The 26,362-nt window shown below is 47.0% G+C and overlaps 1 protein-coding gene across 2 annotated transcripts in view; it reads right to left on the bottom strand.

Annotated features, from left to right (window-relative positions):
- Positions 1 to 26,362, bottom strand: part of fggy (FGGY carbohydrate kinase domain containing) — a 521,756-nt gene that overhangs the window by 50,009 nt on the left and 445,385 nt on the right. For both annotated transcript variants that reach the window (XM_070886941.1, XM_070886940.1), the window contains one exon: positions 8,619 to 8,713. In XM_070886941.1, the coding sequence (XP_070743042.1) occupies positions 8,619 to 8,713 (95 nt within the window). The remainder of the gene's footprint in view (positions 1 to 8,618; positions 8,714 to 26,362) is intronic.

A 26,362-nucleotide genomic window follows, 5' to 3' on the forward strand; every position in this document is an offset into this window, starting at 1 on the left:
CCCTGCTGGCTTTACCCCAATCAGATCCTTTGTTGGACCCCACGTGTTGGTTCCCTCAGCGTTGCAGCTTATGATGTTGCCACTGCCATCTTTTTTTTCAGCCACGCTGCTCCTCGCTGCAGCAGGAACGCTATCTTGCCTCGGTCCTCGATGTCGACTGCCTTGATCTTTCTCTCCCGCGATTCTGCCACAAACGCTGGAAGCGTACCTGTGAATTCGATCTTCCTCCCCAGGAGTGTTGCCACTGGAGCCGGGAAGGTATTTTTAGATCATTCCAGTCGGATCATTGCCATGCAGTCGTGATGGATGGTCTGTGCCTCAGGTGTTGCACTGGTCTGTTCTCTGGTGCCTGGCCCAAGCGAAGGTGAGGTTTTGCTCTGCCTCTGAGCACGGGGGACGTCAATTGCTGGAGTGAAGAGGTCTTCCCATTTCCACTGGATCTTCCCCATCCACCTGCTTCCAAGTAGCATTGGACCATCACCTGCAACAATCCACAGAGGTAACTTATGCATCATGCCATTATGGATTACACTTACATCCACACTGCCAAGGACTGGAATTGGCTCCTTGGTGTAGGTGCGCAACTTTTCCTGTCCTGGAACCAGCTCAGTCGTTTTTCATTCCACAACCTCTCGAAGGCATCCTGGCTCATTGCTGACTGGCTCACTCCCGGGTCCACTTCCCATGAAAACTGGAACGCCGTTTATCTCGACTTCCATCTTCATTGGAGGACAATCGGTGGTGCAGGTATACACTCCATACACTTCTTCTTGGGTCTGAGCTGCCTCTCTGGCCAAATCATCATAGTCCCCGCTGGATTCAAAGTCATCTACCAACTCCTCTGCTAGACGGTGAGTCGTATTCCCTTTACACATGTGCTGGAGGTAGCCCTTCATGTTACAGGCTTTGCATACGTACTCCGCAAACCGACACTGGTGAGCCCTATGGTTTCCTCCGCAACGCCAGCATGGTGCTACTCGATTAGCACCCCTCGGTGGACTCTGAGTTCTGGAACCCTGAGGTCTGTGCTCTTTGTCCTGGGCAGAGGCGCGTTCCACAGTCTTGCCTGTGAAAGGCACCATTCTGTGTACAGTACTTGCCGGGTTTGAGTCCACAGGCTGAATGATTTGCTTGGTGCTGCAGGTCGAGGTCATGAATGCCTGACTGATGCCGATGGCTTTCTGCAGATTGACTGTGGTGTCGGCAGATAATAGCTTGTGAAGGAGGCCCTCGTGCCCAATTCCTATAACGAAGATATCTCGCAATGCTTCGTTGAGGTGCATGCCAAAATCTAACGGTGCCGCAAGTCTCCTGAGGTTGGCAGCATATTTTGCAATCTCCTGGCCCTCAGGTCTGTGGTTCGTGTAGAATCTGTGCCTGCCGTGAGGATGCTCTCCTTTGGTTTAAGTTGGTCGCGAATTAGTTCAGTCAGCTCATCGTATGTCTTATCCTTGGCCTTCGTGGGTGCCAGCAAGTCCCTGACGAGGTGGTAGAGCTCGGGCCCACAACTGGTCAGCAGTATAGCCTTGCGCTTCTCCGCCAATGTGCCAGGTCGTTTGCCACGAAATATTGCTCGAGCCTTTCCGTAAAGGCATCCCAATCATCACTCTCTGCAAAGTCTTTTAGTGTGCCAAAGGTAGCCATGATCGCGTGAAAGTCCTTATTCTTGTCGCCAGTTGTTATGTCTATAGTGTACTTATGAATGACTCCACGAGGCAATGTGTTGGACTTGAACTGTAGTGACCTTGGTCCTTTATTCCAAACTGCCGAGTGCTGGGCAAGCATGGTGTGCAGCCTTTTGTAAAGGGCCCTGCCACCAGGGCAGGAGACCCCCGGTCTCCACCAGTTGCACTCTCTAGTGGTGCCAGCATGTATGTACACGGTGTGAACCTTATTGATAGTACATCAGGTAAACAAGTCTCCACCTTATACAATCTCACAGTGACTACACATAGTGTACATCCATAGTCAGCATATATAACAAGGTGCACATGCGCAGGTGATGGCTGTGTTATATCTCCATCTGGGTGTATGCAATTTGTTGAAATGTATGGGGGCTGGGGACCATGCTCCTGCTTTGCCTTTGTATTCTGTGTTGCTGGACATGTTGAACATGTCACTGGTGGAAAAAGTGGGGTGTGGGAGGGGGTTGGTTGTTATTGGCTGTGATACTTATGATTTCAGACCAATGTTGCTTTAAACTTTTGTTATTGAACATAACCTTGTTGCGCATTGTCTCAGATAGCTGGACCATTACACACTGGTGATTCCTTACCGTGAAAGGGTTAAATACAACTTAACATCAGTCAACGTAAATTTTAACTGGCACCAAGGTGATGGGCACCATTGATGTTTGAGCTGCACACACACAGCAGTGTGTCAGTGTTGTCACTCACATCAGCGCTCTTTCAGGCAAATCTTTCAGATATCAGCTCCTCACGTAAGAGTGGGATTTAACAAATGCCGGCTACACCGCTGCACTTTTTGTGGGCGGTTTTTTGAGCAGGCGATATTCTGGGCGATATGTGTGCGAGGTGGTGAAATTGACGATGGGCGATCTCCATGGCTGCTAGTTTGGGTAAATATGCTTTTTACGACAAAAAACAGTGGGCGGGCGTTCATATTGAATCTCGGCGTTAATTCCGTGTGGAAAGTAACGCTGGCCGATATTATGGGCGTTGATTACGCCCATTCTGCTGATTCCGCCCCAAAAAAGTGAGCGGGCAGTAATATTTTTTCCCGCCGTTAAGCACATTGGGAAAATAACGCTCACCGATAAGTTTCCTGAAAAAGCCCGCCAGGTTTCATTGTGTGCCAAAATGGGCGATATATGGGCGTTATACATAATTTCAGAGGTAAAATGGGCATTAATTGGGTGTTATTCATGCAAAAAAAGTGGAGGTTCTAGCCCATGGTGTTAGTGTGGGGTGGTGCCAACCTGGTGCATCATGTGGCATCCAGGGTGTACAGCATCACATAAAGTAAATGTAGCCATGGTGACGTCATCCCTGGCCTCCAGGGCAGCAATGTGGTTGGTGCTGATGCCCTGTCCAGTATCAGGTGATTGCAGAGAAGGTTGGTGGTGTTGTTGGTGATATTGGTGTGCCTGGTGATGTTGGTGTTGGGACTGACCGTGGTGGGATTCTGAGGACCAAAGTGAGATTTTTTTCAAGGGCACCAATGCTAATGGAATAGATGGCAGCTGAAGTTGAGATTACAAAAGCGATCTGTCAATGGTGAGATAGGTTGTTCCAAGGAGGTGACAGTAGATAGAGAGTTTACACCAAACACTTTTAAACTGCATAAGGCTTAAACGTGTATTCCAAATCCTGAAGGCTCCAGCTTCTAACATTGGAAAGTGAAGAGCTGTGAAATGGTAGCTTTCATACCACTTCTGCATCTGTCACCTATTCAGAGCAATGTAGAATCACTGAAAAGCCGACATACTTGCCTGACGTGATCCCCAAGTGTCGTGAAAATCATCAAGAAGCTGGAAAAATGGTTAATAGGTCATAAAATGCTATTCAACTACCTTTAAAGACCCTCTTAACTATCTCAATTGGCTCACCCATCGCTCAGTGCCAGGTCTGTAAAGTGCAGGTAGACCCGGGACTTGGGAAATTTACACGGAGGCGGGTTCAGAGCGGGATACCATCCCGCTGTCAATCTTTTAGATTTTGACAGCGGACCCATCTCCGAACCCGCCCTCTGAGTGCCGGCAAAAACCGGGAACTAAATAGATTGACCTGTAAAGTGAGCCTCCATTGCCAGCACTGCGTTCTGACAGAGACTCATTTTACAGGGCAATCGATTTATTTCCTGGTGTTTTTTCTATCACCTTTACCATTGATCTGTTTCTTTTTCAGTGCTGTTCATCTCTAATACCTTCCCATTGTGATGGAGGGTCAGTTTTCTCCACATGTTGTCTGACCTGCTATTTGTTTACAATATTTGAGCTGAAGGGTGCAGAAAAAAATCTAACTAACCAGGCATGTGTTGAGATGCTCTGTCCTAGCAAATTCTAGGTCATTGTGTACTTATTCCAATGTGCAATGCAGTGCTGTTGATTAGAATGCAGATTCAGGGAAATACAATAGCAATCTGGAGCCAATTCTTCAAAGCTCATTCACCACAAACCACACAACGCCCCCACCCCCGACTTGAGGAGATGACAACCAAACATAAATGGGGAAATAAGCCATCAACAGTGAGCCAGTCATAGACAGACAAAGAAAGTAAGTCCAGCCAACAGGACCACCATTAGGGAGACCCCTAACTGAACCTCAGCGACCAAAAACAAAGCAATACAACATTTAAATCCACTTTGCCTTCATGCACACTCCCACAATCATACTACAGAATGGCTTCCGAAAATATAAACTCTCAAAAATACAATTTTAAATTACCGAAAATAACTTAAAAAAATATACAGAACAATGTCCTAGTTATATTAGGGTATAGTAGTCTGTTTCTTAGTAAATTAAAAAAAACCTTATTTCAAAAGCTTTTAAAATGTTCCTATTAGTGCCCTTGCGCCCAAAAGAACCAGCTTAATTTTTAGAGTCTCCTCGAAGGGCTGCAATTAGTGGAAACTCCCAATGGTGATTAATGGTGGGGGCATGGCCAGCTTTGTGGGTGGAACCCACTTCTAGCATGATGTTTTTTAAACTAGTGCAAAAGATTGTGGAAACTCGAGTTGTGCTGAATGTAATTTGCGCTTAAAATTCCGTGATCTCCTCCACAGGTTACGCCGATTTTTGAAATGCAACTGAGCGGAAATGTGAGGCCACAGAATTCTTCTTTGAGAGACTGAAATGAGGAATACATGCAAAACAAAATTCTATCCAAGGCTCTAGTCATTCAAAGCTGCAAGTCTTTAAACTGATCATACATTCTACTGAAATAACAGTATCGGCTATATACTGGTCTAAAGTAAGAGCCGTTTTCACACGATACAAAGGTGCTGCATCATATACAGGCAGCAACAGAAAATTCTACTGAGCTGACTAAGATTGTCAAAATTACAGAGACATAGGAGGGTCTGTTTTTCCATCAAATACTGCCAGGTAATTGCTTATTTTCTATAAACTGCTAAGAATGAATTTAATAATAGCAAATATAATAAAGGTTTATTTGGAACTCTGAAGGGGCACAACAGAATCCAAGCTTCTCTTATGAACGTTTAAAAGAAGCAATAAGATTTGGTGGCCAGAGGAATTAATGTGATGATTTACAAGTCAGTCAGGAATACCTAATCAGAAATAAATAATAGATACAGATAACGCCGTAGAACACTTTAATGAGGCATAACCAATCTCAATCAGGGCAGCAGAAAGGTTCCTACAATTGGCTTCAGGTTAAGGAGGGGAAAATAGACCAGGTTTCTAATTCCTGATTGCTATCCAGTGATCCATGAATGTTAGTTCTTTCCTCATAAGTTAAATTAGATTTATCTTTTTCTGTATTATTAGACTAATGGTTCTTTATACACATTAGTGCAGTGGCACAACTGAGATCAAGAGTTCATGAGGTCCTACCACTCTGTACCGTACCATGCAGTTCAATCTACTGCTCCATGGAACTCAATGCAACATAACCTCAGCCAAAATTAACAAAACACTTAAATACGCTGGCTGATAAAACAAGCATTGCAACAAAGATATATTCACTCCTCAGAATTTCTGGAATTTCTATTATTATGAAATTCTTCAGGCTGTTTTGCCTTGCTTCATACAGAAAAGGTTAGAAAAATAGAAAATAAGATTATCATGTGCTGGATTGCACTGAAAACAGTACAAGGTCAATGGCTGTTTGTTTTTTGTTAAGTCTGTAATTTCTTTTTCTCAGACTAGGTTTAACTCTGTTTTGATGAAGCCTTTCACAGTCTTGAGTATGCAGCAGTGCTCCAGTCAAATAACAGGGTTACACTTATTAAATGGTGTTTAGTTCATACCAGGTGCCATTCAACACTAATCATAGATATTTTTTGTTGCTGATGTTATTTAAAAATGAAACACTACATGTGTCAAGGTTGAAAATATCCAAAGGTGTGTGACCTCGAGCTGTATTCTGCAGTGTATGGGACAGAACAGCACTACCAACACCCTCGCTCAGATCAGCACTCAGTACAGTGTGCAATAGTTTCTTTCCGTAAACATTATGGGTCCAAAATTATCTACCGCCCGAAATGAGTCGCACCTACCGTTTTCGATGTGTTCCATCCGCTCCAATGCATGGGGCAGCCAATCGAGAGAAATTCAGTACTTTGTGCTTTTTTTTTGACGCGGGGCAGAAGTGGATTCATCATCGGGCGGAAATGCGGTCCGGTCGGAGTAGCCGTCACTAATGGGGCGGAAGTGGGGGCGGGGCGGAGTGGCTGATGCTGCAAGTCATCAGCGCCACGCTGATGATGTCAGTGTGCTGGAGCATCACAACGTCCCTCCCCATCAGTTAAAGGGGAGGGCTGCTGTGAACTCTGCAGCCACTTTAATGGCAAACACTGGGCCACCAGGGAGGGTTTCGTACGGGCCAGCAGCCTGGCACCCAAGAGGGGGTGCTAGGCTGCCAATTGGCGGCCCAGCCGAACCCGTGGCCATAACTGAGGCTCGACCTGGCAGTCGGCCGACAAAAAAAATGGAATCACTGACAGCGCTACCTCCCCTTTGAGGGCGGCCGCACCGCCCAGCCACAAAAAGGGGACCAACAGCAAAAGCTGTTGGGGGCACTGACTGGCAGCAGTGCCGCTCCTGCGGGTCAATTCTGGAAAAGGGCAATTCCTGGAAGGCAATTTTAGGAAGGGGTCGCCGCTGGTCGGTAAGGGGTCGGTGCGTGCACAAAGTAGCGGGAAAATGGGCGGAGCGGTCTCCTACATCGCCCCAAAAGGAAAGGAGGGCGATGTTAAAAATGGCAGCCCCTCCATGGCAACTCGGCGGCCAGTCCGCGCTGAAAGCAGCGGCCAAGGGCCTTATAGAAAGGGGCAATTTTGGCCCCTATTTTTCTATGGAAAGTGTGGAATAAAACCAATTTGATATCATATTCTTAGATGTCAGAGTAACCCTATTCAATGAGATTAAAGGACTATGTGAAACAATAATTACTTAAGACCCCAAGCAATAGTTGGCTTCAGCAGTCCTGGCTATGGATGGGAAAAGTCAGCCAGGATTCCCATTTCTGATTCCTATCCAATGACTCCCTCATGGACCTCCACAGGGAAATTGGATGTGCGCAAATGTCAGATAAAGGCAAGACTGGGCTTGGTTCCGATGCTCTTCTCGTTAGAATATCCTATTAACTATCATTGCCTCGGCTCTCACATAAGCACTGGCCACTTGGATTAAGTTGTGGCGGTCTGATACTATTTATAGAACTATACACTATCAAAAAATACTATCCTTAGCTTGCTTGTTCTAACCATTGTAGTGTTTCTGTATATACAAAAAAGATTGCATTAAAGATGTTTGTTTTGAATTATACAGCATCTGAAAAAAATTATACATTACTTTTGAATTTCTAAGATTATTGTGAAGCAGAATTAATGGAAATATGAAAAATGACAAAATATTTCTCCAAACTTAAAAACAAAATCAGATGTATATACATTGCACCAAGACCTTCAAAGAGCTCGTACGTTTTAAACAGTGAGCAAAGCCACAGGCCAGATCACATTGCACTCTTTGTTTATGTCAGATATCATGTTATAGTCCATGAGCAAGCACGACACCAAGTGTAGCATCTGTAGACTGTGCCAAGTCTGGCAGGCTGCAGACGTTGCATTGATGATAATGATCTCTGGGATTTTATATCAATGTACTTCAGCAATATGGACATGTGTAAATGTTAAATGACACGAGCACCCACCAGAAGAGAAGGGCAACAGATGTCAGTTGGTGTCAGGTATCAGTAAACAGCAAAAGCACAAGGGGCTTCTATTCTTTCTGCCTTTTGGAAAACATCACACTATGATATTCCTTTCAGCTTCTTTTAAAGAGGTAATCCTTCTTGTAGCAGGACATAACCGTCAAAAATACTACGTCAAAATAACCCCATCTTCTTATAACGTTTTCAAAAGTTTTCCATTTTTTAAATTTTATTTTTCTTTCCTATACAGTGTAAACCATGACTTAATTGTGACATGGTATGTCAGGCACTTGTGCTAAATATTTTGCTGTGTCATTGCCTGCTGGGTAATGCACTAGAATAACCCAGGGCTGGCTAGACCTGCAGGCTTCCCTTTAGAGAAACATTGGCTCCAACTGCCACCTCATTCCTAATAGCACTGTTAAGATTGGAAATTCAATGTGGGTGGAACTGTAAAAAAACAACATCAAACTGGCCTCCCATTTTATGGTACAGTTCACTGTAACACACTGCTCCACTGGGCTGGCCACTTCGTAATTAATGAGCATAAAGGAGAAAGAATGAGGATAATAGATAAAACACAGAAGTTCTGAGAGTTTGCTTTTTAAAATTTCCTGTTCTTCTGGCAATGAAAACTGAGATATTAAAAGCTGACAATTTGTGAAGTATTTTAAATAGTTTTGAACATGATGCAGATAGACCAAACAAAAGGGATATTTTCAACACAAAATGAGCTGTAAAATGTTCCATTTAAACCATACCTGTATAGATTTAAAGTCACCTGAGGCGTAGGCTCCCAGAATAGCAGCGCCCAACAAAACTGACTCCACCTCCTCGGCAAGGACAATTGGCATGCCTAAACAAGATATATTATGCATTATATATTAATCAGCATCAGAGTACAATTGAAGAAATACTGTCTTGCATTAATCTTTGCCACAGTCTATATTTGAATTATTATACGAACGCATTCATGTTATTATAATACACATGAACTGCTCTTATGTGCTGCCTAAGAAGGTGTTAATTCTGGCACTGCTGTTTGCAATCAATGAACACGAGCGACTGGGTAGCAGATGAGAAATCTTTAATTATGGACTACAAATAGAAGTAAAACAAAAGAAAGCACAGTGTAAACATAACTGATCAAACAAATCGACTAAGAATACATAATTACATATGATCTCTGAACCAAGTTGATGATCCAAGCAAATCTCCACTGAGTTTATTTGAATTAATTCATAAATATTTGACTTTTGGCCCAAGCTGGAGCTTTTAGAGTACTTGATCCTTAAAGAAAACCATGGCACACATTCACATCAGCACAGTTTGCAGTTTTTGTCTGTTCTGTACATGTACAGTAACATTTGTGTTTACTACTTGTCATGTGGATTCTTGTTTTAGCCTCTGCAAGGTAAGCATTTTAGTGTCTATCCCCATTTCATTAACAACAAAAACAAAACAAATTGCATATCGTGAATTAAGGTAAAAAAAAAGAAAAATAGTTGTGGGGGATGGACACCAAGCTGTGGAGGAAGAGAATAGGATGGTATAATGTATTTGCTTCATGGGTTCTTTGCTTAAAAATTCATAACAACACATTGCTATTAAGAAATAATTGGTTTATTAGCAATAGGTTTAACAATAACACAACACGTTACAAGTTTATCCAGCAGGCTCACAACCATCTGCCTCATCGTGGATCCCCCGAGCCCAACTGGCTGGGGTTTTATTGAATTTTGTGATCATCATGTAACTGGCTTGGCCACTCCCAACTCAACAGCTCAACAGTTTTGGTGGAAACTTGCATTCAAGTGCCCCCTTATTTTTTGAGGGCACCAAAAACTTCAAATTAACAATTGAACACAAAAGGGAACCTTTGTCAAATCAAATCAAATAAAAATGTTGTTCCCTGTTGAAATGATGCCTCTGGTGCCCACTTCTCACAGAAGGCCGCGAGCGTACCGGTGGACATTGCGTGCTCCATCTCCAGGGACACCCTGGCTTGTACGTAACCACGGAAGAGGCAGGCTGTCAGGCTGAACGACGTCCTTGACCGCTCGCTGCCTGGACTGGTTAATGGCCACCTTGGGACTGAAATGCAATCAGAATTTGAGGAGCAGCCCCTTCAAATATTGGAAGAGGGGCTGCAACCTCGCACATTCAGTAAAAATGTGGAACATGGACTCTTCCAGACCGCAGAAATTGCAGGCGGCATGGGAGCCCGTGAACCGACTTAAAAACTTGTTGCACGGACTGCTCCGTGCAACACCCTCCAGGTCAAGTCCCCAATAAATAGAGGGAGGACTCCCGCATAGAGTGCACTCCATTGGGGACCCTTGCCTCCTCCGGATGGCAAGATGGTGCGCGATGGCGTGTCCAGATGGCAGACGAGGATGGCAAGGTGGAGAGTGTGCAAGAGCAACCCGTACAGGAATCCCTTCCACGCAGAACTGAAAGGCATGGATGGATTTCCCAGGGGAGGCTCAAGTTGTGAGTCGCCGGCACCCGAGGGAGGTTTCGGGCACCGATGAGGAATTCTCAACAGGTCTACAAATATTTTGTTGCAGCTGTAAGACAATAAATCAGTAAATCAAGTGCCCCCTGATTAAAGGGGGGCACTAAAACCGACAAACTTAAACAAATTAAACTTTAGTCATTAAACGGTCAAATTAAAATTTGGTTGCCGGGGGTGATGATGCACTCCAGTCCCTCCGGCGCCCACCTCTCGCGGTAGGCCGCGAGTGTACCGGTGGACACCGCGTGCTCCATCTCCAGGGACACCCTGGCCCTTTTGTAACTGCGGAAGAGAGGCAGGCAGTCGGGCTGAATGACCCCCTCGACCAACGGCTGCCTGGACGGGTTGATGGACACCTTGGCCATGCGCAGGAGCAGTCCGACGAGGAGGCCTTCCGACCTGCCCGCTCCCCTCCGTACAGGGTGCCCAAAGATCAGGAGTGTGGGACTGAAGTGCAACCAGAATTTGAGGAGCAGCACCTTCAAATATTGGAAGAGGAGCTGCAACCTCGCACATTCAACATAAATATGGAACATGGACTCCTCTAGACCGCAGAAATTACAGGTAGCCTGGGAGCCCGTGAACCGACTTAAAAACTTATTGCACGGGACTGCTCCGTGCAACACCCTCCAGGCCAAGTCTCCAATAAATAAAGGGAGGACACCCGTGTAGAGAGCACTCTATTGGGGACCCCCGCCTCCTCCGGACGTCAAATGATGCACCATGGTGTGTCCGGACGGCAGACAAGGATGGCAAAGTGGAGAGTGTGCAAGAGCAACCCGTACACTCTTGAGGCCAATTCACTAAATATATTCAAAAAGGAGTTAGATGTAGTCCTTACTACTAGGGGGATCAAGGGGTATGGCGAGAAAGCAGGAATGGGGTACTGAAGTTGCATGTTCAGCCATTAACTCATTGAATGGCGGTGCAGGCTCGAAGGGCCGAATGGCCTACTCCTGCACCTATTTTCTATGTTTCTATGTTTCTATGAATCCCCTTTGTGCAGAACTGAAAGGCACGGACGGATTTCCCAGAAGAGACTCTAGTTGTGAGGCGCCGGCACCCGAGGGAGGTTTCGGGGCTTGGCGCCGATGAGGAATTCTCAACAGCTCTACAACTATTTTTGTGTAGAAAATAAACAAGTGCCCCCTGGTTAAAGGGAGGGGCACACTCCAAAAACTTTCAAATAAGTGCCCCCTTGTTTTTGTTGAGTTTTTTTGAGGGCACTAAAAACACAAATTATACAAGTGTCCACTGGCTAAAAGGGGGAGGGGCACTAAAACCGACAAACTTAAACAAATTGAACTTTAGACGTGGTTCAAATTAAAATTTGGTTGCCGGGGGTGATGATGCACTCCAGTCCCTCCGGCACCACCTCTCGCGGAAGGCCGCAAGCGTACCGGTGGACACCACATGCTCGGATGTAACCACGGAAGAGAGGCAGGCAGTTGGGCAGAACGACCCCCTCGACCGCCCGCTGCCTGGACCGGCTGATGGCCTCTTGGGCCATGCCCAGGAGCAGTTCTACGAGGAGGCCTTCCGACCTGCCCGCTCCCCTCCGCACAGGGTGCCCAAAGATCAGGAGTGTGGGACTGAAATGCAACCAGAATTTCAGGAGCAGCCCCTTCAAAAATTGGAAAAGGGGCTGCAACCTTGCACATTCCCTAAAAACGTGGAACACGGATTCCTCCAGACCGCAGAAATTGCAGGCAGATTGGGAGCCCGTGAATCGACTTAAAAACTTATTGCACGGGACTGCTCCGTGTACCACCCTCCAGGCCAAGTCCCCAATAAAGAGGGAGGACTCCCGCGTAGAGTGCACTCTATTGGGTACCCCCGCCTCCTCCGGACGACAAACTGGTGCGCCATGGCATGTCTGGATGGCAGACGAGGATGGCAACGTGGAGAGTATGCAAAAGCAGCCCATGCAGGAATCCCCCCCAAGCAGAACTGAAAGGCATGGAGGGGATTTCCCCAAGGAGGCGCAAGTTGTGAGGCGCCGCCTCCCGAGGGTGGTTCCAGGGCTTGGTGCCAATGAGGAATTCTCAACAGCTCTACAACTCTTACAGTTGAAGTCAAAATAAACAATTAAATCAAGTGCCCCTTGATTAAAAAGGGCGGGGGGGGGGGCAGGGGTGTACTCCAAACACTTTTCAAGTGCCCTTTTTTGTTTTTTGTTTATTTTTTGTTTTTATTTGGGTTTTTTGGGGGGGTTTTTTGGGCACTAAAAGCACAAATTATACAAGTGCCTCCTGGATAAAAGGGGAGGGGGACACTAAAACCCGGCACAATAAACCAATTAAACTTTAAAACACATAAAATCAAATTAAAATATGGTTGCCAGGGGTGATGATGCACTCCGTCCGGCGCCCACCTCTCGCGGAAAGCCGCAAGCGTACAGCGTGCTCCATCTCCAGGGACACCCTGGCTCGGATGTAACCGTGGAAGAGAGGCAGGCAGTCGGGCTGAACGACCCCCTCGACCGGCTGATGGCGCCCTTAGCCGTGCCCAGGAGCAGTCCTACGAGGAGGCCCTCGGACCTACCTGCTCCCCTCTGCACAGGGTGCCCAAAGATCAGGAGTGTGGGACCGAAGTGCAACCAGAATTTAAGGAGTAGCCCCTTTAAATAATGGAATAGGGGCTGCAACCTCGGACATTCCATAAAAACATCGAACACGGACTCCTCCAGACCGCAGAAATTGCAGGCGGCCTGGGAGCCCGTGAACCAACTTAAAAATTTATTGCACGGGACTGCTCTGTGCACCACCCTCCAGGCCAAGTCCCCAATAAATAGTGGGAGGACTCCCGCGTAGAGTGTACTCCATCGGGGACCCCCACCTCCTCCGGATGGCAAGATGGTGCCATGGCGTGTCCGGACGACAGACGAGGATGGCAAGGTGGAGAGTGTGCAAGAGCAGCCTGGACAGGAAACCCCTCCGTGCAGAACTGAAAGGCACGGAGGGGATTTCCCCAAGGAGGCTCAAGTTGTGAGGTGCCAGCTCCCGAGGGAGGTTCCAGGGCTTGGTGCCGATGAGGAATTCTCAACAGCTCTATAAACCCGTGAGCAAACTCACAGTGCATACATTACATTGTGTCCTATTTTCTTAGAATATTTCAAAAGATTACTTATCATAATTAACATTTTTTACAAACTTGACTGCTGAGCCTGAGTATCTTGCTGTAAGATCTTAGCTTCCTCCTGCTCCGACCTCCATTTCTTTGCAGTTGGCTGGCTATGGCCATTTTCTATATTCTTATTTGACTCTGGGGAATTTCTTTTTTCAGGACGTGTAGCCCAGGATTCCTGACCTCTATCTTCCTGTATCCTCTTGAGTTTCCTTGGAACCTGTACATCCCTCCTCATGTTAGCTTTCTTCCTAAGATCTTGATATTCCCAGTTATCAATATCCTGTCTAGTTGGTTTGTGTTTCCTTGTTGATCTTCTCAATTGAACCCCCCCTGCCCCTGCCCTCGGAGGATACAGAGCTCAGTCGGCTGCATCTGAGTTGGTAAGGATATGGACGTTGTGACCGTTGGAAGTACTTGTCCTGCCAACTGACTCTGATCATCGTCCAAGTCAAGATCATAATTATCTACTCGTGGTACCGAAGGTGCATCACCCGCTAGCAACATTTGATCCACATGAACCTTCCAGATGTATTCACCAATTTTGACCAAGTACTGCTTGGTGCCACATACCCAAATAATTGTACTAATGTCCCATTTGCGTCAACTTGCCCTTTTCGATGGACTGAGAACTCTGACCCGATCACCCTCCTGAAAGCACTGCTCTTTAGTACAGAAATGATAATGACATTTCTGCACCGATTGTGCCTTCTCTACCTTATCAGTTCGGTTGCAGTAAACTGAGACGCGCCCCCAGCCTACGCTTCTTCAATAATTCAGCAGGTGTGTACCCTGTTGTAGAATGAGGCATAGTCCTGTATTTGAAAAGAAAATTTGCTAACCTGTGCTTCGTGCTCATCGATGATCGAGTCTGCAGAACTTGTTTCCGCAAAGCCTCCTTGACAATCCTGACCAACCTTTCAGCTGCAACATTCGAAGCAGGATGATATGGTGCTACCTATTGTGTTCCTAACACAGATGAGACTGCACAGAGGGAGGTTAAAGTAACAGTGACCTCTAATAAGACACTCCAGAGTGAGGAACAGGCCATAGGGGCTGGCTTATCTACAGTGCTCCCAAGGGATGCTGGTATCCCTTGGGACTTCAGGGGATGCGCTCGCTGGTGGCGGAACATGGGAGTGCATGCTTTACAGATATACAACATCACTAACCCCCCCCAAAGTCAAAGTGAAAACTATGTACAAGGTGAGGCGGTCGGGAGCCTTTCTTTCCCTGGTGGACCACCTCGGTACAAATGTCTGTTCTGGTGTGTTGGCTGTGCCCTCGTTGGGCTGGCATGTTGTTGGCCGTGCAGGGCTGCTGGGTGAGCCTGGCCTTGCTGGGCTGTTGGGTGTGATGGGTTCGATTTCCTGGTCCGGGGTGGTGTCGTTGATCCTTTGGGTGTGTGTTGTGGGCTCGATAAAGATGGTGTCTGCTGTGGGTTGTTCAGGGCAGTCTGTGAACCACAGCCTTGTTTGGTCCAGTTGCTTTCTGTTCATTTGTCCAAATTTGTTAATTTGTCTAGTTTGACTACAAACACCCTATTCCCTTATTTAGCTATCACCGTGCCCGCAATCCACTTGAGACCATGTCCATAGTTTAGCACATACATAGGGTCATTCAGATCAATTTCCCGTGACAGAGTGGCACAACCATCGTTTACATTTTGTTGCTGCCGCCTGCTCTCTCCCTGATCATGCAGGTTGGGGTGAACCAGCGAGAGTCTGGTTTTAAGTGTCCTTTTCATGAGTCGCTCAGCCGGGGACACCCCTGTGAGCGAGTGGGGTCTCGTGTGGTAGCTGAGCAGTACTCTGGACAGGCGGGTTTGGAGTGAGCCTTCTGTGACTCGTTTAAGGCTCTGTTTGATGATTTGTACTGCCCGCTCTGCCTGCCCATTGGAGGCTGGTTTAAACGGGGCCGAGGTGACATGTTTGATCCCATTGCGGGTCATGAATTCTTTAAATTCGGTACTGGTGAAACATGGCCCGTGGTCACCGACCAGTATGTCAGGCAGGCCGTGGGTGGCAAACATGGCCCTCAGGCTTTCAATGGTGGCGGTGGCGGTGCTTCCCAACATTATTTCACATTCAATCCATTTTGAAAAAGCATCCACCACCACCAGGAACATTTTACCGAGAAACGGGCCTGCATAGTCGACATGGATCCTCGACCATGGTCTGGAGGGCCAGGACCACAAACTTAGTGGTGCCTCTCTGAGCGCGTTGCTCAACTGAGCACACACGCTGCATTGCCATACACAGGACTCTGAGTCAGAGTCGATACCAGGCCACCACACATGGAATCTGGCTATCGCTTTCATCATTACTCTACCCGGGTGTGTGCTGTGGAGATCCGAGATGAACGTCTCCCTGTCCTTTTTGGGTTGCACTATGCGGTTACCCCATAACAGGCAGTCTGCCTGAATTGACAGCTCGTCCTTTCGCCGCTGGAACTTCTTCACCCAGAGAGTGGTGAACCTGTGGAATTCTCTACCACAGAAAGTAGTTGAGGCCAATTCACTAAATATATTCAAAAGGGAGTTAGATGAAGTCCTTACTACTCGGGGGATCAAGGGGTATGGCAAGAAAGCAGGAAGGGGGTACTGAAGTTGCATGTTCAGCCATGAACTCATTGAATGGCGGTGCAGGCTAGAAGGGCTGAATGGCCTACTCCTGCACCTATTTTCTATGTCTATGTTTCTATGATTAACTCTTGCATTTCAACGGGGGTGCTGGCCCAGCTCCCATGCAGTACACAGTTTTTTTACTCGGGACAGCAGAGGATTTTGGCTGGTCCAGCTCCTGCGTCATGTAGGCTGAAGTCAGGTCGAGTTTGGTGAACGTCTTGCCTCCTGCCAGCGTCACAAATAGGTCGTCTGCCTTAGGTAGCGGGTATTGGTCCTGTAGCGAGAAACGATTAATAGTTACTTTATAATCGCCGCAAATCCTGACCGTGCCATCACTTTTGAGTACTGGAACAATCGGGCTGGCCCACTCGCTGAATTCCACTGGGGAGATGATGCCCTCACATTGCAGCCTGTCCAGCTCGACTTCTACTCTCTCCCTCATCATGTGAGGTACTGCTCGCGCCTTGTGGTGAATGGATCGTGCTTCTGGGATCAAGTGGATCATCACCTTCGCCCCGGAAAAGTTTCCAATGCCTGGCTCAAAAAGGGAAGGAAATTCGTCTGCAAGCTCGTTGGAGGTGCCCCATTGTTCCACAGCTCTTGCAAACATACCCTTTGAAGCGGCATGAATAGGCTGAATGGAAGCCTCCACAACGCCAACAAGGTGTGAATTGCCTTGCATTCATCCTTTGTTGCGGACTCTGAGTCATCTGGGTCACCGGAGGCCTGCTGGCAGTTGCAGACTCGTGGGTTCTGCCCTATACATTTCTGCTCGCAAACACAGTTCCAGTCAATTTATGAACATTGCTAGCACTTGTGTGCTGAGAGATTTGTTTGGTGTTATCACTGGTGGACATAAATGCCTGTGGTATCGCAATGGCCTTACTGAGTGTCGGTGTCTCTACACTAAAAAGTTTTCATAGGATGGTCTCGTGGCCAATGCCCAGTACAAAAAAGTCCCTGAGCATTTGCTCCAGGTAGCCATCAAACTCACATTGTCCTGCAAGTCACCTTAGCTCGGCGACGTAGCTTGCCACTTCCTGACCTTCAGATTGCTGGCACGTGTAGAACCGATACCTCGCCATCAGCATGCTCTCCCTCGGGTTAAGATGCTCCCGAACCAGTGTACACAGCTCCTCATACGACTTATCTGTGGGTTTCACTCGAGCCAGAAGATTCTTCATGAGGCTGTAGGTCGGTGTCCTGCAGACCGTGAGGAGGACCGTTCTCCTTTTTGCAGCGCTTCCTTCTCCATCCAGCTCGTTGACTACAAAGCACTGGTTTAGCCGTTCGACATAGGCTTCCCAGTCCTCACCCTTCGAGAACTTCTCCAGGATGCCCACAGTTAGCTGCATCTTTGCGTTGGATTCGTATACTCGTCGCCAGTTATTGTGTTCCTAACACAGATGAGACTGCATACAGGGAGGTTAAAGTAACAGTGACCTCAGTCTTTAATAAGACACTCCAGAGTCAGGAACAGGCCTTAGGTGCCGGCTTATATACAATGCTCCCAAGGGATGCTGGGATCCCTTGGGACTTCAGGGGATGTGCTCGCTGGTGGCAGAACATGGGAGTGCATGCTTTACAGATACACAACACTACCAATGTGTGTTTGATACCGTTGTGCCTGGCAAAATTCGCAAATTGCATGGACTGAAATTGCGGCCCATTATCTGACACCATTTCTTTGGGCAGGCCATGGCATGCAAAAATGTCCCGTAATTCATCTAATGTACACTCTGTAGTCGTAGATGACCCCATATGCCATCCCACTAGCCATTTTGAATGGCTATCGATTAGAACCATAAAATTATCGCTGCCCCTCTCGTAAAAATCATTGTGTATTCTTTGGAATGGTCTCATTGGTCAAGTCCATGTTTGCAGTGGTGTTTTAGCTGGCATGGTCCTGCAGTCTTGACAGATAGTACACTTAATTACTAATACTTCTAAATCTTTATCCAACCCAGGCCAATAAACAAAACTTCGGGCCCTTGCTTTCATGCCCATGATGCCAGTATGCTCACCGTGAAGTTCCGTCAAAACTTTGGCCCATAGTGCCCTGGGAATGACTGCTCACAGGCCCCATTTTAGCCATTCCTGTTCACATGATAATTTGTGCTGACGATAAAAAGGGTTTCATCCCCTCATCTAAATGTGTCTGATTTCAAGACCACCCTCAGAGGGTGTGCTCATAGGCCCACTGAGGCATCTTTCTGTGTGTGTTCTGCAGTAATGGAGGTGGTGACCGGAAAGTCCTCATCAATGACATCTAGAGTGAAGATTGATTGTTTGCGGCCAATTTCAGAATCTTCACGAAGCAACCTTGAAAGGGCATCCGACACTGTATTCTGCATCGACGTGCGATACTCAATTTTGTAAATACTGAGAGAATAAAATAGCCCATCTTTGCATCCTGGAAGCCACCATAGATGGAATTGCCGCCATTGGGCCAAGGATAGCTGGTAATAGTTTGTGATTGGCTACTAGTGCGAAGTGGCGTCCCAAAAGAAACTGGTGAATGCTTTTGTTCAGTGTAAAGCGATGCAAAGGCAACCATTTTTTCCTGCCCATCATTCATAACATGGCTGATCATTGCTCCCACACCATACCCAGAAGCATCACAGGCTAGTCTTACTTCACAAGTCAAATTATAATGGACGAGAAGGGCACTATTGCTCAAGCTTTATTTGCTCATGCTTGCATTCTGTTGCTCTTCATCCTATATCCAACGCACGTCTTTCTTTAATAAATAGTGGAGTGGTGTGAGCACCGTTGCTAGTCCAGGAAGAAACCGAGCATAATATTGGGCCATGCCTAAAAAGGATCGTAATTCAGTTTTTCGGTTCCGGAGCCATCATAATGGCTTGCACTTTCTCCTTAACTGGTTGAAGACCATTTTCATCAACCCGCAATCCTAGATAAACCACCTCACGCTGTATGAATGCACAGTTACTCTTTTTCAGCTTAAGATTATGGTCATTGAACTGTCCGAATACTTCTAAGATTTCCAGGTTTTCCCTCTCTGTGCCAGTGGCTATCAACACATCATCTTGATTGCACAAACAGTGATTCATTCCCTGTAAGATCTGATCCATGGTAGCCTGAAATATCTTTGATGAGGACTTGATACCATAGGGCAACTTAGCGTATGAATATAAACTTTTGTGTGTGCTGACTGTCAGACATTGCTGACTATCCTTGTCAACGTTGAGTTGAGCATAGGCGTGGGAGAGATCCAGTTTTGTGAAGACTTTGGCTCCCGCCAGTTATGCATACAGGTCCTGTGATGTCAGTAAAGGGTACTGTTCATCATCAACTGCTCGATTCAGGGTAATTTTATGATCCCCACAGAGCCGTACCACTTTGTCTGCCTTCGGAACTACAACTAACAGGGTGGCTCAGTCACTCCTATCAGTCTTACTTAAACTCAGTTTTTCCTAACTTGTCAATCTCTCACTTAACCTGCAATTTTACTGCCTATGGTACCGGCCTTGGTCTACAAAAAAATAGATTTGACATCCGACCTAATCCGAATATGTGCATTATATCCCTTGATGCCCTCGTATGAGTCCTCAAACATATTAGCATATTTTTCTAGCAGAGTATCTAGCCGAGACTTAACCATTTCTATACTACAGACACCGTACCAATCCAAACGAAGCACTCTTAGCCAATCTTTGCCCATAAGTGATTGCCGATTGACGTATTTCGCTATAATAATAGGTAATCTTGATTGTTGCCCCTGGTATTGTACTATACACTCCATTTGTCCAAGCATCTGCAGTTTTTCCCCTGATTATGTTTTCAGCTCTGCTGAGCTCGCTTTTAGTGGTAAGTCCCTGAAATTCTTATAATTGACATCCTGACTCATTATTGAGCAATCAGCTGCTGTATCTATTGTCATATTAATCCATCGATTATTAATCATTACTAACGTTCTGAAATCCTGACATAAGGAATGTACTCCCTTGCCCTTCACTGCATACACACCAAAACCTACACTGTTCCGATCGGTTTCTATCCAGTGAAGTCTTTGATTATCATTGGGCCTGTTCTTGGATTTACATGCGGCTGTAATGTGTCCCCATATTGGCACCGGTAGCATCTTGCCCACTTGAACTGACACTGTTATGCGGTATGGTTGCCATTACACCAATTACATCTATTCTTCTTGGTTTCATAACTCTCCCTCCTCCTAGGGCTCACCCTCTTCTGTGTTTCTGCTATTACTGCTGGTAATGGGTGAAATTCCTGAAAATTTTTCTCTGCCATCTCGATGGAGGTGGCTATCTTGCAAGCTTTCTCAAAAGACAGATCATCCATACCTATCAATTTTGATTGGATGCGTTCATCTGTTAGTCCACATACTATTTTATCTCGAAGCTCCCTACCTTGTAATCCTCCAAAATTGCAGTGTAGAGTTAATTTTCTTATGGAAACAATGCATTCACTAATGGTTTCATCAGATCTTTGGTTTCTCATTGCGAACTTATAGCTCTCTGCTATTTCTAAAAGCTATGGATCAAAATGATTTTCCAATATCTGTAGTATGTCTGAGAATGAAGCATCCTTAACCTTTCTCAGTGTTAACAAATTCACCAAGATACCATAATTCTCTGCACCAATCATAACTGACAGAATAGCTTTCATCTTCTTGTGCACTGCTTGATTGCTTAATTGTGAATCTGCCACACCTGCTGAGACTTCATTGATGTCATTAGCTTTAAAAAAAATTTGCAATCTTTCACTGTAGGATCTAAACAATTCCTTATTCCTGTCAAAGGCTTCCAAAATACTGACATAACTTGTCTTCTTGGCTTAATAGCAGTTAATCACTCTCAGTAATCTTGAATTGGTTTTCAATGACTCAAAATGGCTTTCCACAAGCTCTTTTTGTCAGTTCAACACTGTTCAGTACTCACAAAAAAAATGATACTACCAGACTCCCATTTGGGAATCATGTTGCCGGTATATCTCCTTGCTGTGTTCCACTTGCATTTGCCTTCCCATAAAGGGAAATTCCCCCCAAATTTCTTCATAAAGAAATCCTACATTTGTCACCATTTTGTAATGTATGTGCTTCATGGGTTCTTTGCTTAAGAATTCATAGCAACACATTGCTATTAAGAACTAGTTGATTTATTAACAAAAGATTTAATAATCACACTACACATTACCAGTTCATCCACCAGGCTCACAACCACCTGCCTCATCGTGGATCCCACGAACCCAACTGGCTGGGGTTTTATTGACATCATGTAACTGTCTATGCCACTCCCAACTCAACAGCTCGACAACATTTTTGGTAAACCTTTAAATCAAATGCCCCCTTATTAAAGGGGCACTAGAACGGACAAATTATCAAATGAAACTTTTGTAAAACTACGCTCAAATTAAAATTTGGTTGCCGGAGGTGATGATGCACTCTAGTTCCTCCGGTGCCCGCTTCTCGCAGAAGGCCACGAGCGTACCGGTGGACACTGGATGCTCCATTTCCAGGGACACCCTGGCGTGAACGTAACCACGGAAGAGAGGCAGGGAGTTGGGCTGAATGACCTCCTCGACCGCCCTCTGCCTGAACCTGTTAATGGCCACCTTGGCCAGGCACAGGAGCAGTCCTACGAGGAGGCCCTCCGACCTACCTGCTCCCCTCCGCACCAGGTGCCCAAAGATCAGGAGCGTGGGACTGAAGTGCACCCAAAAATCAAGGAGCAGCCCCTTCAAATAATAGAATAGGGGCTGCAAACTCACACATTGTATGTAAACATGGAACATGGACTCTCCCAGACCACAGAAATTGCAGACGGCCTGGGAGTCCGTGAACCTACTTAAAAACTTATTGCACGGGACTGACCCGTACAACATCCTCCAGGCCAAGTCCCCAATAAATAGAGGGAGGTCTCCCGCGTAGAGAGCACTCCATCTGGGACGCCCACCTCCTCCGGACGGCAGATGAGGATGTAGAGTGTGCAAGAGCAACCCGTACAGGAATCCCCTCCACGTGGAGTTGAAAGGCACAGAGAGGATGTTCCGGAGGAGGCTCAAGTTGTGCGGCGCCGGCTTCCGAGGGAGGTTTCTGGGCTTGGCGCCGATGAGAAATTCCATGCAGACAGGGGTCAGTTCGGATGGGATCGCCCCGCGTGCTTGAGCCTCCTCGACACACCTAGTGGAGTCAGGGCCCAGTGCCACTTTTAACGACTCGATGGCATTGGCCGTGAGCCGGACGTCGGCCCAGGATAGGTGTCGTGCAACTTCTGGCGCCATCCAACCTGCTCCTCTGCCATCCAGTACGTCCATGGCCCTGGTTACCTTGCCAAACACAGCCCTCTTAAACAGCTCCAAAACGATTTTGTTCTAAACTAATAATCAATGATTAAAGGGGGGTGGGGGGGCACACTCCAAAAACTTTTCAAATTCCCCCTTGTTTTTTTTGGGGGGGCGGGCACTAAGACCAAAAATTATACAAGTGCCCCCTCGCTAAAAGGGGCGGGGGGGGGGGCACTAAAACCGACAACTTAAACAAATTAAACTTTAGACGTGATTCAAATTAAAATTTGGTTGCCGGGGTGATGATGCACTCCAGTCCCTCCAGCGCCCACCTCTCGCAGAAGGCCGCGAGCGTACCAGTGGACACTGTGTGCTCCATCTCCAAGGACACCCTGGCTCCGATGTAACCATGGAAGAGAGGCAGGCAGTCGGGCTGAACGATCTCCTCGACTGCCCGCTGCCTGGACCGGCTGATGGCCCCCTTGGCCATGCCCAGGAGCAGCCCTGCTAGGAGGCCTTCCGACCTGTCTGCTCCCCTCCGCACAGGGTGCCCAATGATTAGGAGTGTGGGACTGAAGTGCAACCAGAATTTGAGCAGCAGCCCCTTCAAATAATGGAATATGGGCTGCAACCTCATACATTCAATAAAAACATGGAACACGGACTCTTCCAGACTGCAGAAAGTGCAGGTGGCCTGGGAACCCGTGAACCGACTTAAAAACTTACTGCACAGGACTTCTCCATGCAACACCCTCCAGGCCAAGTCCCCAATAAATAGAGGGAGGACTCCCACATAGAGTGTACTGCATTGGGGACCCCTGTCTCCTCTGGATGGCAAGATAGTGCGCCATGGTGTGTCCGGATGGCAGACGAGGATGGCAAGGTGGAGTGTGTGCAAGAGCAGCCCGTATAGGAAACCCCTCCACGCAGAACTGAAAGGCACGGAGGTGATTTCCCTGAGGAGCCTCAAGTTGTGAGGCGCCGGCACCCGAATGAGGTTTCGGGGCTTGACGTCGATGAGTAATTCTCAACAACTTTACAACTATTTTTGTGCAGACAATAAACAAGTGCCCCCTGGTTAAAGGGAAGGGCACACTCCAAAGATCAGGAGTGTGGGACTGAAGTGCAACCAGAATTTGAGGAGCAGCCCCTTTAAATAATGGAATTGTGGCTGCACCCTCGCACATTCTGTAAAAACATGGAACATGGACTCCTCCAGACCGCAGAAATTGCAGGCGGCCTGGGGCCCGTGAATTTACTTAAAAATTTATTGTACGGGACTGCTCCGTGCACCACCCTCCAGGCCAAGTCCCCAATAAATAGTGGGAGGACTCCCGCGTAGAGTGTACTCCATCGGGGACCCCCGCCTCCTCCGGACGGCAAGATGGTGCGCAATGGCGTGTCCGGACGGCAGACGAGGATGGCAAGGTGGAGAGTGTGCAGGAGCAGCCCGTACAGGAAACCCCTCCGCGCAGAACTGAAAGGCACGGAGGGGCTTTCCCCGAGGTGGCTCAAGAGACGCCGGCTCCTCAGGGAGGTTTCGGGGCTTGGCGTCGATGAGGAATTCCGTCCGGACGGGGATCAATTCGGATGGGAGCGCCCCACATGCTTGAGCCTCCTCGACACACCTAGTGGAGTCAGGGCCTAGTGCCATTTTTAGCGACTCGATGGCATTGAACATGAGCCGGACGTCTGCCCAGGATAGACATCGTGAGCATCTTCTGGTGCCATCCTCTGCCATCCAGTACGTCCCTGACCCTGGTTACCTTGCCAAACACAGCCCTCTTAAACAGCTCTACAACTGTTTTGTTGCAAACAAAAATAAACGTTAAATCAAGTGCCCCCTTATTAAAGGTGGGGACGGGACGCTCCAAACACTTTTCAGGTGCTCTTTTCTTGGTTTTTTTGCGGGGGTGACGGGGGGGGGGGGGGGGGGTTGGTGGGGTTTGTGTCTTTTGTTGTGTTTTTCCTGTGAGCATACTCACAGGTGCATACATTACAGATGGGTGACTGAAAACTTAGCTGAATAGATGTGTTCTGAGAATATTATTAAAGATGGATAGAGAAGTGGAGTGGTGCAGATAGTAGGGCCAAGGAAACTGAAGGCTATGCTGATAATGGTGGGATGAAGGGAAGGATGAATGCGCAAAAGACCAGAGTTGGAGAACTGAAGAGTGCGAGAGGGTTATAAGGCAAGATAACGTTACAGAGATAGGGAGGTGTCGAGGCCATGGAGTGACTGAGGATTAGATGAGGATTTTAAATTTAATACATTGGTGTCAGCGAGGATGGGCGAGCAGGACAGGATCCAGACAGCTGAGTTCATGATTTGTTAGAGTTTATGGAAGGTGGGAGGCCAGCAAGGAGGACACTGGAGTAGGAAAGTCTAGAATTGACAAAAGAATGGATCAGGATTTCAGCAGTAGGAGAGGCTGAGGTAGGGGCAGAGGTGGGCAAAGTTGCAGAGGTAAAAATAAATGATCCAGTGGCATGTGCCATATCACTATTAATCCTAGTTCATGTCACTTTGGTGCCACTGGTTCCAAAGTATTTGGACTCTAGTGCAATTAAGTTGACATGAGGCTGTTCTTGTTCCTGTGAGGAACAGATATGAGTGCATTTGGTGAGGAACTGATTTATTCATCCATCACAGATATGCCTGGACCACATCAAGTATAATCGAGACTCTCCCTCCTCTGCCCAAAACTCCTCACTACATCAGATCATCCTGGAGAGCAAAAATAACTAACACCCCGCTTCTTTTCTCTACTAACCATCTCCTTAAACCCCTCCACCCTCAAGTACAAGGAGCTAATGGACTTCTTTGTCACTAAGGTGGAGACCATTCTTTCAGCTGCCTCTGTTGCCTCAACACCCCAACACCTTGCTCACCAAGCTACTGTCCCTTCCATGAAACGGAGTCATTATCTTGTTCCATTTCTATCTACCCTCATGCCCTCTCTGAGCTCATTTTGTAAATGAGATCCATCTCCTGCTCCATTGAACCTTTTCCCACTAAACTGCTAACCGCCCAACTTCCCTCCCAGGCCCCATGCTACCTCACATTGTAACTAGTTCCTGTCTTCAAGTATTGTCCCTCTCCATTATGAAGCTGCCATCACCATCTCCTTCCTCAAAAGAAAACCCTCAATGACTCTGCCCTTGCAAACTATCACCCAATCTCCAACCTATTTTATATCTTCAAAGTCCTTGAATGTGTTGTTGCCTTCCAACATGTCTGTCACAATGTTGCACGTTTCTTCCTTGTTCTTATTCTTCCTCAACCTCTCTGCAACCTTTGACATGGTTGACTAAGCCATCTTCCTCCTGTGCCTCTCCTCAGCTCAGTTGGACTGCCCTTGCTTTGTTTCACTCTTACCTATCCAACTATAACCAGAGTGTCTCCAGTAACGGCTTCTCTTCCCACCCACACACCATTATCTCTGGAGTACCTCAAGGATCTTGCCTCCACCTCCTCCTAACGACATCATCCAAAGACACGGGGTCAGTTTCCACATGTACCTAGATAACACTCAGCTCTATTTCTCCACCAGCTGTCTCGACAGCTCCACTGTCTTCATGTTGTCGCACTGTTTGTCTGACATTCAGTTCTGGATAAGCTGCAATTTTTTCCAGTTAACCATTACGAAGGCTAAAGCCAACAATTTTGAACCCCACTACCAACTCCGTATCCTCGCCACTGATTCCATCGGCCTCGCTGGCCACTGTCTCAGGTAGGAAACAGAATGTTCATAAGCTTGGTATCCTGTTTAATTCTGAACTTCCGTTCCTATATCCTCTCCATCACAAAGAACACCTACTTCCACATAAAATCATCTGCCTCCACTCCTACTTCAGCTCTTCTGCAGCTGAAACCCTCATCCATGCCTATGTCACCTTTACATTCGACTGTTGCAGGTTTCCATCCTTTACCCTCAATAAACTTTAGCTTATCCAAAATTCTGATG

Source organism: Pristiophorus japonicus, chromosome 8 (assembly GCF_044704955.1).
Source record: "Pristiophorus japonicus isolate sPriJap1 chromosome 8, sPriJap1.hap1, whole genome shotgun sequence".
NCBI lineage: Eukaryota > Metazoa > Chordata > Chondrichthyes > Pristiophoridae > Pristiophorus > Pristiophorus japonicus.